Source organism: Neoarius graeffei, chromosome 10 (assembly GCF_027579695.1).
Source record: "Neoarius graeffei isolate fNeoGra1 chromosome 10, fNeoGra1.pri, whole genome shotgun sequence".
Lineage (NCBI taxonomy): Eukaryota > Metazoa > Chordata > Actinopteri > Siluriformes > Ariidae > Neoarius > Neoarius graeffei.
The window spans coordinates 87,016,409-87,031,087 of NC_083578.1; the positions used below are offsets into that span (position 1 = coordinate 87,016,409).

At 42.7% G+C, this 14,679-nt stretch overlaps 1 protein-coding gene and 1 long non-coding RNA gene across 3 annotated transcripts in view; one reads left to right on the top strand and one right to left on the bottom strand.

Moving 5' to 3' along the window:
• Positions 1 to 2,298, top strand: part of myo1f (myosin IF) — a 99,382-nt gene extending 97,084 nt beyond the window's left edge. For both annotated transcript variants that reach the window (XM_060932512.1, XM_060932513.1), the window contains one exon: positions 1,378 to 2,298. In XM_060932512.1, coding sequence (XP_060788495.1) covers positions 1,378 to 1,454 — 77 coding nt within the window. In that variant the 3' untranslated portion in view covers positions 1,455 to 2,298. The remainder of the gene's footprint in view (positions 1 to 1,377) is intronic.
• Positions 1 to 14,633, bottom strand: part of LOC132893409 (uncharacterized) — an 18,283-nt gene extending 3,650 nt beyond the window's left edge. The window contains exons 1-2 of the long non-coding RNA XR_009655555.1: positions 14,475 to 14,633; positions 1,507 to 1,683 (exon numbers count right to left, since the gene is read on the bottom strand). This is a non-coding gene — a long non-coding RNA (uncharacterized LOC132893409). The remainder of the gene's footprint in view (positions 1 to 1,506; positions 1,684 to 14,474) is intronic.
• Between the last annotated feature and the right edge of the window lie 46 nt (positions 14,634 to 14,679).

Below are 14,679 nucleotides of genomic sequence, written 5' to 3' on the forward strand. Positions count from 1 at the left end.
TCTAGCCGCTTTATCCTGTTCTACAGGGTCGCAGGCAAGCTGGAGCCTATCCCAGCTGACTACGGGCGAAAGGCGGGGTACACCCTGGACAAGTCGCCAGGTCATCACAGGGCTGACACATAGACACAGACAACCATTCACACTCACATTCACACCTACGCTCAATTTAGAGTCACCAGTTAACCTAACCTGCATGTCTTTGGACTGTGGGGGAAACCGGAGCACCCGGAGGAAACCCACGCGGACACGGGGAGAACATGCAAACTCCACACAGAAAGGCCCTCGCCGGCCACGGGGCTCGAACCCGGACCTTCTTGCTGTGAGGCGACAGTGCTAACCACTACACCACCGTGCCCCCTCTCCAATATATCTTACAATAGAAATGTTTCTGTCCATCATAGACGCACTGTCTGCACTTAAAGAATGTTTTGTGAAACTGTATTCATATTTCATTCTGATTATTTGCTATAAAACAAGATCTTGATAGCCACAGAGGAGTTATAAACTAGCTCAATCTGGCAACCCTGTCATTATCTGTCCTGTTCACTCCTCCTCCTCCAGTGAAAATGTTTCATAGATGGAGCGAGCATGGGGCAGCATGAATCCTGCCTCAATGGACCTTTATCTATTAGTGCTTCTTGCAATTCCCATTTTTGACCACTAGGTGCAATAATAACTCTATGAAGCTAAGTGGAGCAGCGCGTGATCGCGCAAGATCGGGAAAAGTGAGAAAATCAACGGAACATGGAGTTATATCTGTTAAATTGTGACACTTATCAATCGTTGGTCGCTCAAAAGAGCTCATGAGTATTTAATGGTGTTGAGTTTGCATAAAAGAAATGCTGTTGAGAAAAAATGCCTTCAAATAGAACGAAATGAAATGTTTCTACAGCTAAAAAATACCATAAAGAGCAGTGAACTATAATAAATGAAACAAAATCAGTATTTGGAGTGATGACTCATTTTAAAAAAAAATAATTCATAGTCTCTCGACTACTTGAAATGAGCTGGAGGTTTTACTGAGCATCTTTCCAGAACCAGGCTCGGTTCTTCTGGGCACTTTGACTGTCACACTTGCTTCTTATTTTTGCAGCAAAACCCAGCAGCCTTCATGATGTTTTTTTTTTTTTTGTCTGAAAAGTGTCCCTTACATAACATGCTGTTTTATTTTATATACTGAGAGATTTTTCCATAACATTTAATCTTGTCCTGGAAAACTAACATTTGGAATCTGAAATGTTTTTGTACTGAATTGATCATTTAAATCTGTTGAAGGGGGGGCAAGACTTTTTGCACAGTACTGTACATCAACCAGCACTTTCCTTTCATTTCCTTCTTTCATCTAAAAATGATGCCTTTTGTTTGTTTGTGTTTTAGATCCGTCTGGCTGGTGGACTGGCAGGCTGCGTGGGAAAGAGGGCTTATTCCCTGGGAACTATGTAGAGAAAATCTGAGGCGGTCGGAACTCTGTGACTCTGAACGACCTGAAAATCTGTGACCTCTGACCTCTGTTTGTTCATCCATGCTCTGAAGCCGTGAGGACGTCTGTCTGCTGATGGTGATGATCAGGCGAACGGCTCAGGGACACAATCAATAAACATAAACACAGAGGATTCACTGGAGGTGAACTGTAACATAGTGATGGTCCGGGTCTGCTTGAACAGAAACCAGATTAGACTTAATCTGTGAAAGAGAAAGGTGTTTTTTTCAAACATTTTTTTAAAAAGACAAATATTTGAAAAAGTGCAAAGGCATTATGAAATTTTGAATTCTGAAATGAACGAGGCAGTTTTGTATTGTACTTTGTTTATCCTGAATTAAAGGGGGAGAGCCTGCACTGCTGCTGCACAACCACACAAAGGCGCTGTTTTCATTACAGAGCTGAGGGACACACACACACACACACACACACACACACACACACTTTCTTGTACTTCTATCATTGTGGGGACTCTCAATTGACATAATGCATTCCCTAGGCCCTTACCATAACCTTCAACATCATAACCAAATAGCTTAACCCCACCCCTTACTCTAACCCCACCCCTTTACTCTAACCCCACCCCTTACTCTAACCCCACCCCTTTATTCTAACCCCACCCCTTTACCATAAAACTAAGTCTTCACCCTCAAACAGCCCTTCGCAAAAGTGAGGACCAGCGAAAATGTCTGAACTCTGTTGGTAAAATAAAATAAAATATTCCGGGGGGCGGGCGGCACGGTGGTGTAGTGGTTAGCGCTGTCGCCTCACAGCAAGAAGGTCCTGGGTTCGAGCCCCGGGGCCGGCGAGGGCCTTTCTGTGTGGAGTTTGCATGTTCTCCCCGTGTCCGCGTGGGTTTCCTCCGGGTGCTCCGGTTTCCCCCACAGTCCAAAGACATGCAGGTTAGGTTAACTGGTGACTCTAAATTGAGCATAGGTGTGAATGTGAGTGTGAATGGTTGTCTGTGTCTATGTGTCAGCCCTGTGATGACCTGGCGACTTGTCCAGGGTGTACCCCGCCTTTCGCCCGTAGTCAGCTGGGATAGGCTCCAGCTTGCCTGCGACCCTGTAGAAGGATAAAGCGGCTAGAGATAATGAGATGAGATGAGAAAATATTCCGGTCCTCAATATGCAGCAAGTACAAGAACACACACTTACACACAAAAGCAGGTATACAGTCCCTATGGGGCATTTGCTATTTTTATAACATTTTAATTTCAATACCTGTTTTTTCATGCATTACTGTAATAACTTTCCAAGTTTTGAAAATGAACTAAATCTATAGTACGAATATTTAAGTATTACATTAAAAAAAAATGATGCACTGTAAATGTCTGGGATTTTGTTGAATGGATATTCACCATCATCTCAGAGAGCTTTTTTACACACACAAAAAAAATGTAAATGATCATGGTTTGTTTGTTTGTTTGTTTTCCAATAATGTTAGTAAAGTGATTTCCCCCAAAATTGCTTGATTTAATGACTCTTAGTTGAACAATCAATTATGAAAATGAGCCACTTTTTATACGGCAAGATTGCCATTATATCATGGAAACAAGTGTTTTACCAGGAAATACGCCACTCGTATTTTTCATCCGAGCTCCATCCGGGACATAAAGAACCAAAACCATGACATAAATCTCTATAGGTCACTTGTGAGGAAATCAATGAATTGTTTTGATAAATTTGGGGACTTTTTGTTTGTGAATGTGTCAATATAATAAAAAGAAAAATCACATGTTGGCTTGAAGATATGAAGTTTATCTTCTCGTGTTGAAAAATTAACATTTTTCCTATGAAATACATTGCGGCTCTGAGTGACATATTTAAATAATATCGGCTGGATTTTTTTCGTGGTATATCAGATATACAACCCCAATTCCAAAAAAGTTGGGACGCTGTGTAAAGCATGAATAAAAACAGAATGAGATAATCTACAAATCATGGAAACTCTATATTTCTTTGAAAATAGTACAAAGACAACATATCAAATGTTGAAACTGAGAAATTTTATTGTTTTTTGAAAAAATATATGCTCATTTTGAATTTGATATCAGCAACAAGTTTCAAAAAAGTTGGGACAGGGGCAACAAAAGACTGAAAAAGTTGCATAATGGTAAAAAAATAATAATAATTTGGTTAATTGGCAACAGGTCAGTAAGATGATTGGGTATAAAAAGAGCATCCCAGAGAGGCGGAGTCTCTCAGAAGTAAAGATCGGGAGGGGTTCACTGCTCTGTGAAAGACTGCGTGGGCAAACAGTGCAACAATTTAAGAATAACATTCCTCAATGTTAAACCACAAAGAATTTGTGGATCACATCATCTATGGTCCATAATATCATTAAAAGATTCAGAGAATCTGGAGAAATCTCTGTATGCAAGAGACAAGACTGAAAACTGACACTGGATGCCTGTGACCTTCAGGCCCTCAGGAGACACTGCATTAAAAGCAGACACGTGTCTGTAGTGGAAATCACTGCATGGGCTCAGGAACACTTCAGAAAACCATCGTCTGTGAAAACACTTCATTACTGCATCCACAAATGCAAGTTAAAACCAGATATAAACAATATCCAGAAACACCGCTCCCTTCTCTGGGCCCGAGCTCTTTTATGATGGACTGAGGCGAAGTGGAAAACTGTCCCGAGGTCTGACGAATCAAAAGTAGAAATTCTTCTTAGAAATCACGGACACCACGTCCTCCAGGCTAAAGAGGAGAGGGACCATCCGGCTTGTTATCAGTGCACAGTTCAAAAGCCAGCATCTGTGATGGTATGAGGGGACATAAGTGTACATGACGTGTAGCTTGTACATCTGGGAAGGCATCATTAATGCTGAATGATATAAATACGTTTCAGAGCAATATGCTGCCATCCAGACTAAATCTTTTTCAGGGAAGGCCTTCCTTCTTTCAGCAAGATAACGACAAACTGCTTTCCGCACATATTACAACTGCATGGCTCCGTAGTAAAAGAGTCCGGGTGCTAAACTGGCCTGCTGCAGTCCAGACCTGTCTCCCAGTTAAAACATTTGGCGCGTTATGAAGTGCAAAACACAACAAAGGAGACCCTGAACTGTTGAGCAGCTGAAAATGCATATCAGCAAAGAATGGGACAACATTTCTCTTTCAGATCTACAGCAATTGGTCTCCTCAGTTCCCAAACGTTTACAGAGTGTTGTTAAAAGGAGGGGTGATGCAACACAGTGGTAAACACGCCCCTGTCTCAACTTTTCTGAAATGTGTTGCTGATATAAAATTCAAAATGAGCATATATTTTTCAAAAAACAAAATTTCTCAGTTTCAACACTTGATATGTTGTCTTTGTACTATTTTCAATGAACGATAGGGTTTTCATGATTTGCAAATTATCGCATTCTGTTTTTATTCACAGTTTACACAGTGTCCCAACATTTTTGGAATTGGGGTTGTATTCCATTCAGCTAGCATGATACTGAATGAGTCGAAGACAAGTAGCTGAATGGACTATATCTGATATACCACAAAAAAAAATCCAGCCAATATTATTATTATTATTATTATTATTATTATTATGCATTCCTTTCTGCTGTTCAATGCCTCTTTCTCTTTCAAAATTCTCTCAAAATCTTCCGTATTTAACAAAGCGAACCTGGCGGCCATGTTTGTTTACAAACTGTCACAGCTGCTCACTCGCTAGCGTGGAAGTTTTACGTCTGCGGCGCATTGACAACCGTGCAATATCATAAACCATATTCAATGCTCATTCTCCACTGGGTAGAGTGACGTACGCATAGGATAAGTGATATGCTAACAATATTGCATGCTATCAAACCAAATGAATGAAACTCGCTAGAAGGGAATAGAACACGTTTTTATTCCATCGCAAAAGTGTCCTGTATGTATAATAATTCCTGATATTTCACTCTGATGACGTCACTCCCAGTGTTTTTCCGCTGACTAGATGCACGTTGTCAAAATGGCAAACTGGTTCAAAATTAAAATTCTTTTGATTAACTTGGGTATTTTTTTTAATGTGTCCATATAATATAAAGAACATTACACAGTGGAGCAAAGATATGAAGTTTATCTTCTCGTATTGAAAATATTTTTCAATCGTTCGCGTCACTCACTCATGATATACCCAATCACCACTCAAAGACAAACTTTATATCTTCGCACAACTGTGTAATATCCTCTATATATGCCAGCCTTGATTCTGATTGGTCAGAAGGTGTTGATTACTTTTCTATAACAGCAGCTCTGCCAGTAGTTCCAACTCCAAATTACAGGTTTATATGAACATGCTTGCTCTAATACGTTAGTAACAGCTTACACCGATACTTGTGTGCTCCATGTTAACAGACTAATAACATGTGAAATCATTGATATGGTGAAGTTTCCTGTGAGGAGACTTTATTTTAACACTTTTTGAAGGAGTCTCCAGCGTCAGTGCTTTATAACAGTCAGAGAAAAAGCTGTAACTTTAATTTTCCAGCATTAGACAGAAGAGATTACAGTTTGTGGTTTCTCAGTAATACGACAATGCGATAATGTAAGTGAGAACAGGAACTAACTTGTTTTGCAGACATTCCACAACGTTAGATGTAACGATAAAAAGATAAAAAGTACTCATTATGTTAATAAGAAAAGCACTATTAGTTTTTGAATACTGTTGTGAGATAAGAGGAATAGAACAATTCTTCAAAATTTCAAATTACTCCATTGTTGATATTATTATTATTACATCCCAGTGGCGGCACGGTGGTGTAGTGGTTAGCGCTGTTGCCTCACAGCAAGAAGGTCCGGGTTCGAGCCCCGTGGCCGGCGAGGGCCTTTCTGTGCGGAGTTTGCATGTTCTCCCCGTGTCCGCGTGGGTTTCCTCCGGGTGCTCCGGTTTCCCCCACAGTCCAAAGACATGCAGGTTAGGTTAACTGGTGACTCTAAATTGAGCGTAGGTGTGAATGTGAGTGTGAATGGTTGTCTGTGTCTATGTGTCAGCCCTGTGATGACCTGGCGACTTGTCCAGGGTGTACCCCGCCTTTCGCCCGTAGTCAGCTGGGATAGGCTCCAGCTTGCCTGCGACCCTGTAGAACAGGATAAAGCGGCTACAGATAATGAGATGAGATTACATCCCAGTGTGTTTTATTCCTTACATAATACTCTCACAAGCCAGACATCTTGGCATTCTTGAGAGATTTTGACATGTCTTGAAAATAAACATAGCCAAAAAGATTCTTTTTTTTTTGTCACATGCATAACTGTACATAAAAGTACAACAGCAGTGAAATGATATTGCAATGATTTTGGCAACTGTGCAAATATCAAACATATACGTGTAAATCAGTATAGAGAAAAAAGGGGGAGATGAAAGAAATGACACTGTGTGTATATCCATCCATCCCTCCATTATCTGTAGCAGCTTATCCTGTCCTACAAGGTCACAGGCAAGCTGGAGCCTATCCCAGCTGACTGTATGAGAGGCGGGGTACACCCTGGACAAGTCACCAGGTTATCACAGAGACACAAACAACCATTCTTATTCACACCTACGGTCAATTTAGAGTCACCAGTTAACCTAACCTGCATGTCTTTGGACTGTAGGGGAAACCGGAGCACCCGGAGGAAACCCACACAGACACGGGGAGAACATGCAAATTCCACGCAGAAAGGCCCCCGTCGGCCGCTGGGCTCGAACCCAGAACCTTCTTGCTGTGAGGCAACAGTGCTAACCACTACAATACACTGTGCCAGCCTGCGTGTGTATATGTGTAATATATATTTTTATCCACATTCACTGGATATGAGCAATCTTGTGCTCTGATTGGCTACTCTACTACTAGGCTATCAGCTCATGTACCGTGAGTAGAGGAAAAATGAAATGGCGGAGCATGTTGCTGAACCAACCGAGGATGAAATAAAAACTCTACTCAAAAACAAAACCCCCACAAATGCAAAAAAAAGCAACAAAATATGGAATGAAAGTATTTGATGATAAGAACATCCATCCATCCATCCATCCATTATCTGTAACTGCTTATCCTGTTCTACAGGGTTGCAGGCAAGCTGGATCCTAGATCCTAATCAGTATAGAGAAAAAAAGGGGGAGATGAAAGAAACGATACTGTGTGTATATCCATCCATTATCTGTAGCTGCTTATCCTGTCCTACAAGGTCGCAGGCAAGCTGGAGCCTATCCCAGCTGACTATGGGCAAGAGGCGGGATACACCCTGGACAAGTCGCCAGGTCATCACAGAGACACAAACAACCATTCACGGTCAATTTAGAGCCACCAATTAGTCTAACCTGCATGTCTTTAGACTGTAGGGGAAACCCATACAGACATGGGGAGAACATGCAAACTCCATACAGAAAGGCCCTCGCCGGCCGCTGGGCTCAAACCCAGGATCTTCTTGCTGTGAGGCGACAGTGCTAACCACTACAATACACTGTGCCGCCCCAGCTTCTTCTACTGGAAGATAAATTTCCTACATTTTTCCTGACACATTCTCAGAAAATAAAGTATATTATTGTACCTTTAGGAGTACCCTCTGAGGTACTTACAGTATTTGGACCCTTTATACAGGTGCTGGTCATATAATTAGAATATCATGAAAAAGTTGATTTATTTCAGTAATTCCATTCAAAAAGTGAAACTTGTATATTATATTCATTCATTACACACAGACTGATTTATTTCACATGTTTATTTCTTTTAATTTTGATGATTATAACTGACAACTAATGAAAACCCCAAATTCAGTATCTCAGAAAATTAGAATATTACTTAAGACCAATACAAAAAAAGGATTTTTAGAAATATTGGCCAACTGAAAAGTATGAACATGAAAAGTATGAGCATGTACAGCACTCAATACTTAGTTGGGGCTCCTTTTGCCTGAATTACTGCAGCAATGCGGCGTGGCATGGAGTCGATCAGTCTGTGTCACTGCTCAGGTGTTATGAGAGCCCAGGTTGCTCTGATAGTGGCCTTCAGCTCTTCTGCATTGTTGGGTCTGGCATATCGCATCTTCCTCTTCACAATACCCCATAGATTTTCTATGAGGTTAAGGTCAGGCGAGTTTGCTGGCCAATTAAGAACAGGGATACCATGGTCCTTAAACCAGGTACTGGTAGCTTTGGCACTGTGTGCAGGTGTCAAGTCCTGTTGGAAAATGAAATCTGCATCTCCATAAAGCTGGTCAGCAGCAGGAAGCATGAAGTGCTCTAAAACTTCCTGGTAGATGGCTGCGTTCACCTTGGACCTCAGTGGACCAACACCAGCAGATGACATGGCACCCCAAACCATCACTGACTGTGGAAACTTTACACTGGACCTCAAGCAACGTGGATTCTGTGCCTCTCCTCTCTTCCTCCAGACTCTGGGACCTTGATTTCCAAAGGAAATGCAAAATTTACTTTCATCAGAGAGCATAACTTTGGACCACTCAGCAGCAGTCCAGTCCTTTTTGTCTTTAGCCCAGGTGAGACGCTTCTGACGCTGTCTCTTGTTCAGGAGTGGCTTGACACATGGAATGCGACAGCTGAAACCCATGTCTTGCATACGTCTGTGCGTGGTGGTTCTTGAAGCACTGACTCCAGCTGCAGTCCACTCTTTGTGAATCTCCCCCACATTTTTGAATGGGTTTTGTTTCACAATCCTCTCCAGGGTGCGGTTATCCCTATTGCTTGTACACTTTTTTCTACCACATCTTTTCCTTCCCTTCGCCTCTCTATTAATGTGCTCGGACACAGAGCTCTGTGAACAGCCAGCCTCTTTAGCAAGGACCTTTTGTGTCTTGCCCTCCTTGTGCAAGGTGTCAATGGTCGTCTTTTGGACAACTGTCAAGTCAGCAGTCTTCCCCATGATTGTGTCGCCTACAGAACTAGACTGAGAGACCATTTAAAGGCCTTTGCAGGTGTTTTGAGCTGATTAGAGTGTGGCACCAGGTGTCTTCAATATTGAACCTTTTCACAATATTCTAATTTTCTGAGATACTGAATTTGGGGTTTTCATTAGTTGTCAGTTATAATCATCAAAATTAAAAGAAATAAACACTTGAAATAAATCAGTCTGTGTGTAATGAATGAATATAATATACAAGTTTCACTTTTTGAATGGAATTACTGAAGTAAATAAACTTTTTCATGATATTCTAATTATATGACCAGTACCTGTGTACTGACTGGGAACACATATGTACCTTTTTGGCCCTAAAAAGGTACACATAGCAGGGGCGTGCCTTACAGAGCCTTGTTTCCTGGCCCTGTCCTTGTTGACCTCCTGGTTTTTCGACTCCTGTTTCTCGTCCCGTGATCTTGTATAGTTTTGCCTCTGATGTTCTGTCCATGCCTCGATTGATCTCCTGCCTGTTTCATCGATTCCAACTTTGCCTGCTGTTTCGGACTGTTTGCCTGTTGTGTGCATTTCACACACTTTCTGCTTGTATCACACTGTGTATTATTCAACATATCTGCACTTACAGTGGTGCTTGAAAGTTTGTGAACCCTTTAGAATTTTCTATATTTCTGCATAAATATGACCTAAAACATCATCAGATTTTCACACAAGTCTCAAAAGTAGATAAAGAGAACCCAGTTAAACAGATGAGACAAAAATATTGTACTTGGTCATTTCTTTATTGAGGAAAATGATCCAATATTACATATCTGTGAATGGCAAAAGCATGTGAACCTCTAGGATTAGCAGTTAATTTGAAGGTGAAATTAGAGTCAGGTGTTTTCAGTCAATGGGATGACAATCAGGTGTGAGTGGGCACCCTGTTTTATTTAAAGAACAGGGATCTATCAAAGTCTGATCTTCACAACACATGTTTGTGGAAGTGTATCATGGCACGAACAAAGGAGATTTCTGAGGACCTTAGAAAAAGCATTGTTGGACTGGAAAAGGTTACAAAACCACCTCTAAAGAGTTTGGACTCCACCAATCTATAGTCAGACAGATTGTGTACAAATGGAAGAAATTCAAGACCATTGATACCCTCCCCAGGAGTGGTTGACCAACAAAGATCACTCCAAGAGCAAGGCGTGTACTAGTCGGTGAGATCACAAAGGACCCCAGGGTAACTTCTAAGCAACTGAAGGCCTCTCTCACATTGGAATAATGTTAAATGTTCATGAGTCCACCCAGGGCCGCTGACAGCTTTGGCTGGGCCCGGGACAAAATGCTCTGAATGGGCCCCCCTGGGCCAACACACACACACCTCTCTTATCCCAGTCTCTATTCACGCGATTGGGGTGCTCTTGAAGGAGCAGCAATGGACGGGGGATTTCGGGCAGGGCTGGGGGCGAACATAGTATACTGTGTGTGCGTACTGTCCAGTGTGAAAAGCAGAGAAGAACACACCGCTCGAGAAACGGCGGGATATGATTGCGGGCTAATGTGAATCTTCTCAGCTTCAATCAGATATATGAAACACAATGTTATTAAGCTGTTGTGGTTATGAAATGATTCAATGCCCTGTGCGTTTGATATGGTGTTCAGTGTGACTTGCTCTCCCTCGTTTGTAACATGAATAGCGTGCCGCGCGTGCCTTGGTTGGGGTTACTTTACGGGGCTGGAAATAGTTGGCTGTGTCTTGCCTGGCTCAGCTGCCCCACTGCCTTTGCTAGTACCTGCTGCATCATCCGAATCTTTTTTAAAATATTTATGCAGTGAGCCCCTGAGTCTCTTGGTTTCTTCCTCTCTTTTCTTTTCTGTGCTCCTGACTTGTGCATGTTGGCAAATGGCACGCACGCTGATTGTCGAAGCGCTATGATCGAACGATGTCATTTTTTTCCCCTTAAAGGTGGAGTATGAGATTTTGGAATAACGGTTCCCGCAAGCCATATTTTGAAAAGAAACCCGCCCGCCCTCACCATGCTCCCACCCCCCGCGTCTCCACCCCTCCTCCCCCTTATAAAGCCTGAGAAAATCAGGCTTTATCATGGGTGTCTATTGCGTTACACACCAGTGGAGCTCGTTAAGTTAGAGTGTAGAGAGCTTGGAAAAATAGCTCAAACTTTCTCATTTAAACTGTGTTTTCAGCCACAATTTTCACTCCACACACACACTTTTCTCAAAAGTAGTAGCCACACTTGTCCTGATTCACACAATGTGTCTACCTACACTATAGGACTTGCAGTTTTTGAATGAGAAGCCTGAAAGTGAAGAGAGGGCAGCCGTGCAGCCCCATAGACTGCCATTATAAACTTGGCAGAAAAGTCACTCGTTTTTAACTCGCTCTAGTGACCTCAATGTTTACACTACAGACAAAAAAATTACATCAGTGTGTTCAGGGGAGCCTTGTGGCGCTCACTGTGAAAGAAATTTGTGAATATCTCCTTCCGTTTTCGTGTAAATCCCCGTTGTTTGGAGGGAGGGCACTGAGAAAATCCTGTGACACTCTGCTCGCAGCGCGCGGGTTGGGGGAGGGGCTGCTCGCTCTCTCACACACACACACACACACACACACACACAGAAGGGACGGGCTGAAAGAGTCAGACCAAACCATTTTTGCATTAGGGGTGGTAGGGGGTTCTTGACGCCTTTTTCAAAGACAATAAAGGCAAAAGATCTAGAAATCATTTATTGAATGCAAATATAGCACATTTCTCCCCCAAATCAACACATTTTGAAATGAAATAAAATAATCGCAACTTCATGAGAGCCCAGTTCTGCCCCCCCCCCCCCCCCCCCCCCCCCCCCATTCCTGGGCCCGGGACAACATACCCGTTTGTCCCCCCCTGTCGACGGGCCTGAGTCCACCATCAGGAGAACACTGAACAACAATGGTGTGCATGGCAGGGTTGAAAGGAGAAAGGCACTGCTCTCCAAAAAAGAACATTGCTGCTCGTCTGCAGTTTGCTAAAGATCACGTGGACAAGCCAGAAGGCTATTGGAAAAATGTTTTGTGGACGGATGAGACCAAAATAAAACTTTTTGGTTTAAATGAGAAGCGTTATGTTTGGAGAAAGGAAAACACTGCATTCCAGCATAAGAACCTTATCCCATCTGTGAAACATGGTGGTGGTAGTATCATGGTTTGGGCCCGTTTTGCTGCATCTGGGCCAGGACGGCTTGCCATCATTGATGGAACAATGAATTCTGAATTATACCAGTGAATTCTAAAGGAAAATGTCAGGACATCTGTCCATGAACTGAATCTCAAGAGAAGGTGGGTCATGCAGCAAGACAATGAACCTAAGCACACAAGTCGTTCTACCAAAGAATGGTTAAAGAAGAATAAAGTTAATGTTTTGGAATGGCCAAGTCAAAGTCCTGACCTTAATCCAATGGAAATGTTGTGGAAGGACCTGAAGTGAGCAGTTCATGTGAGGAAACCCACCAACATCCCAGAGTTGAAGCTGTTCTGTACGGAGGAACGGGCTAAAATTCCTCCAAGCTGGTGTGCAGGACTGATCAACAGTTACCGCAAACGTTTAGTTGCAGTTATTGCTGCACAAGGGGGTCACACCAGATACTGAAAGCAAAGGTTCACATACTTTTGCCACTCACAGATATGTAATATTGGATCATTTTCCTCAATAAATAAATGACCAAGTATAATATTTTTGTCTCATTTGTTTAACTGGGTTCTCTTTATCTACTTTTAGGACTTGTGTGAAAATCTGATGATGTTTTAGGTCAGATTTATGCAGAAATATAGAAAACTCTAATGGGTTCACAAACTTTCAAGCACCACTGTACATCCACCTCTCCCACACACACTCTGTCAAACTGGGTTTTCGTGCCCAAACCACAGGAAATCAAGGTTATAGAAACCCTAATGAGGCTGAGGTGACAATCTAGTTAAAAAAAATAAACGTTAGAAAAATTACAGTGGGTGCTTTTCTTATATTCTTATGCGGCTATTGAAAAAATGTATGGTCCAACAAAGGGGGGGTCATGGGCACCCCAGGACCCCCACCCCCCCACCCCCAGCTACACCCCTGCATAGTTACCTTGAGGTCAAATAATGTGCCCTAAGAGGTACATTAGTGTAGACTGTATCATGGGGTACAGAAATGGACTCTTACCTATTTCCTACCTATTTCTAACAGTGCAATAAGGTGAGAAAATTTAGCTTCAAATAGTGAAATAAGTCTAGAATTAGGATTAGGGGAGGCACGGTGGTGTAGTGGTTAGCACTGTCACCTCACAGCAAGAAGGTCCAGGTTCGAGCCCCATGGCCGGCTGCGTGGGTTTCCTCCGGGTGCTCCGGTTTCCCCCACAATCCAAAGACATGCAGTTAGGTTAACATGGGGCAGCCTTGGGCTGAGGTGCCCTTGAGCAAGGTACCTGACCCCTGACTGCTCCCCGGGCGCTCTGGTGTGGCTGCCCACTGCTCTGAGTGTGTGCACTGCTTCAGATGGGTTAAATGCAGAGGATGAATTTCACTGTGCTTGAAGTGTACATGTGACGAATAAAGGTTTCTTAAATTAATTATGTGATATTTGGTTTATTGTAATCTTACGAAATAGTAGATACACTTGAGCATATTTGATATATTTTTACTTGCTAAGATGTGTTTGCGCCCCACAGCAAGAAGGTCCGGGTTCGAGCCCCGTGGCTGGCGAGGGCCTTTCTGTGCAGAGTTTGCATGTTCTCCCCGTGTCCGCGTGGGTTTCCTCCGGGTGCTCCAGTTTCCCCCACAGTCCAAAGACATGCAGGTTAGGTTAACTGGTGACTCTAAATTGACCGTAGGTGTGAATGTGAGTGTGAATGGTTGTCTGTGTCTATGTGTCAGCCCTGTGGTGACCTGGCGACTTGTCCAGGGTGAACCCCGCCTTTCGCCCGTAGTCAGCTGGGATAGGCTCCAGCTTGTCTGCGACCCTGTCGGACAGGATAAAGCGGCTAGAGATAATGAGATGAGATGAGATGATGTGTTTGGTTTTGGGTTTTTGAACAAAGTTTCCTCACCAAAATGGCGCTGACGCTTGACACTCGTGTGCATGCGCGTTGCTCTAATGGCGCACCTGTCAATGAGCATTGCTAATTAATAACATCTCTTACCTGTGTGTCCAGGTAATTTCTTTACTGACAGGTGTGTGGTCAAGGGCGCAGTTTAGGCTGAGTCAGTCCTGGTTGTGTTGGAAAATAAAAAATAAAATGGAAATAAAGCAATAAATCACGCTTTTTAAGGCAACATGGATATGTACAATAGTGTCATGAAGCTTGTAGTGTCCTGACAGGTTTTACCTGTAGCTCAGTGCCAGGA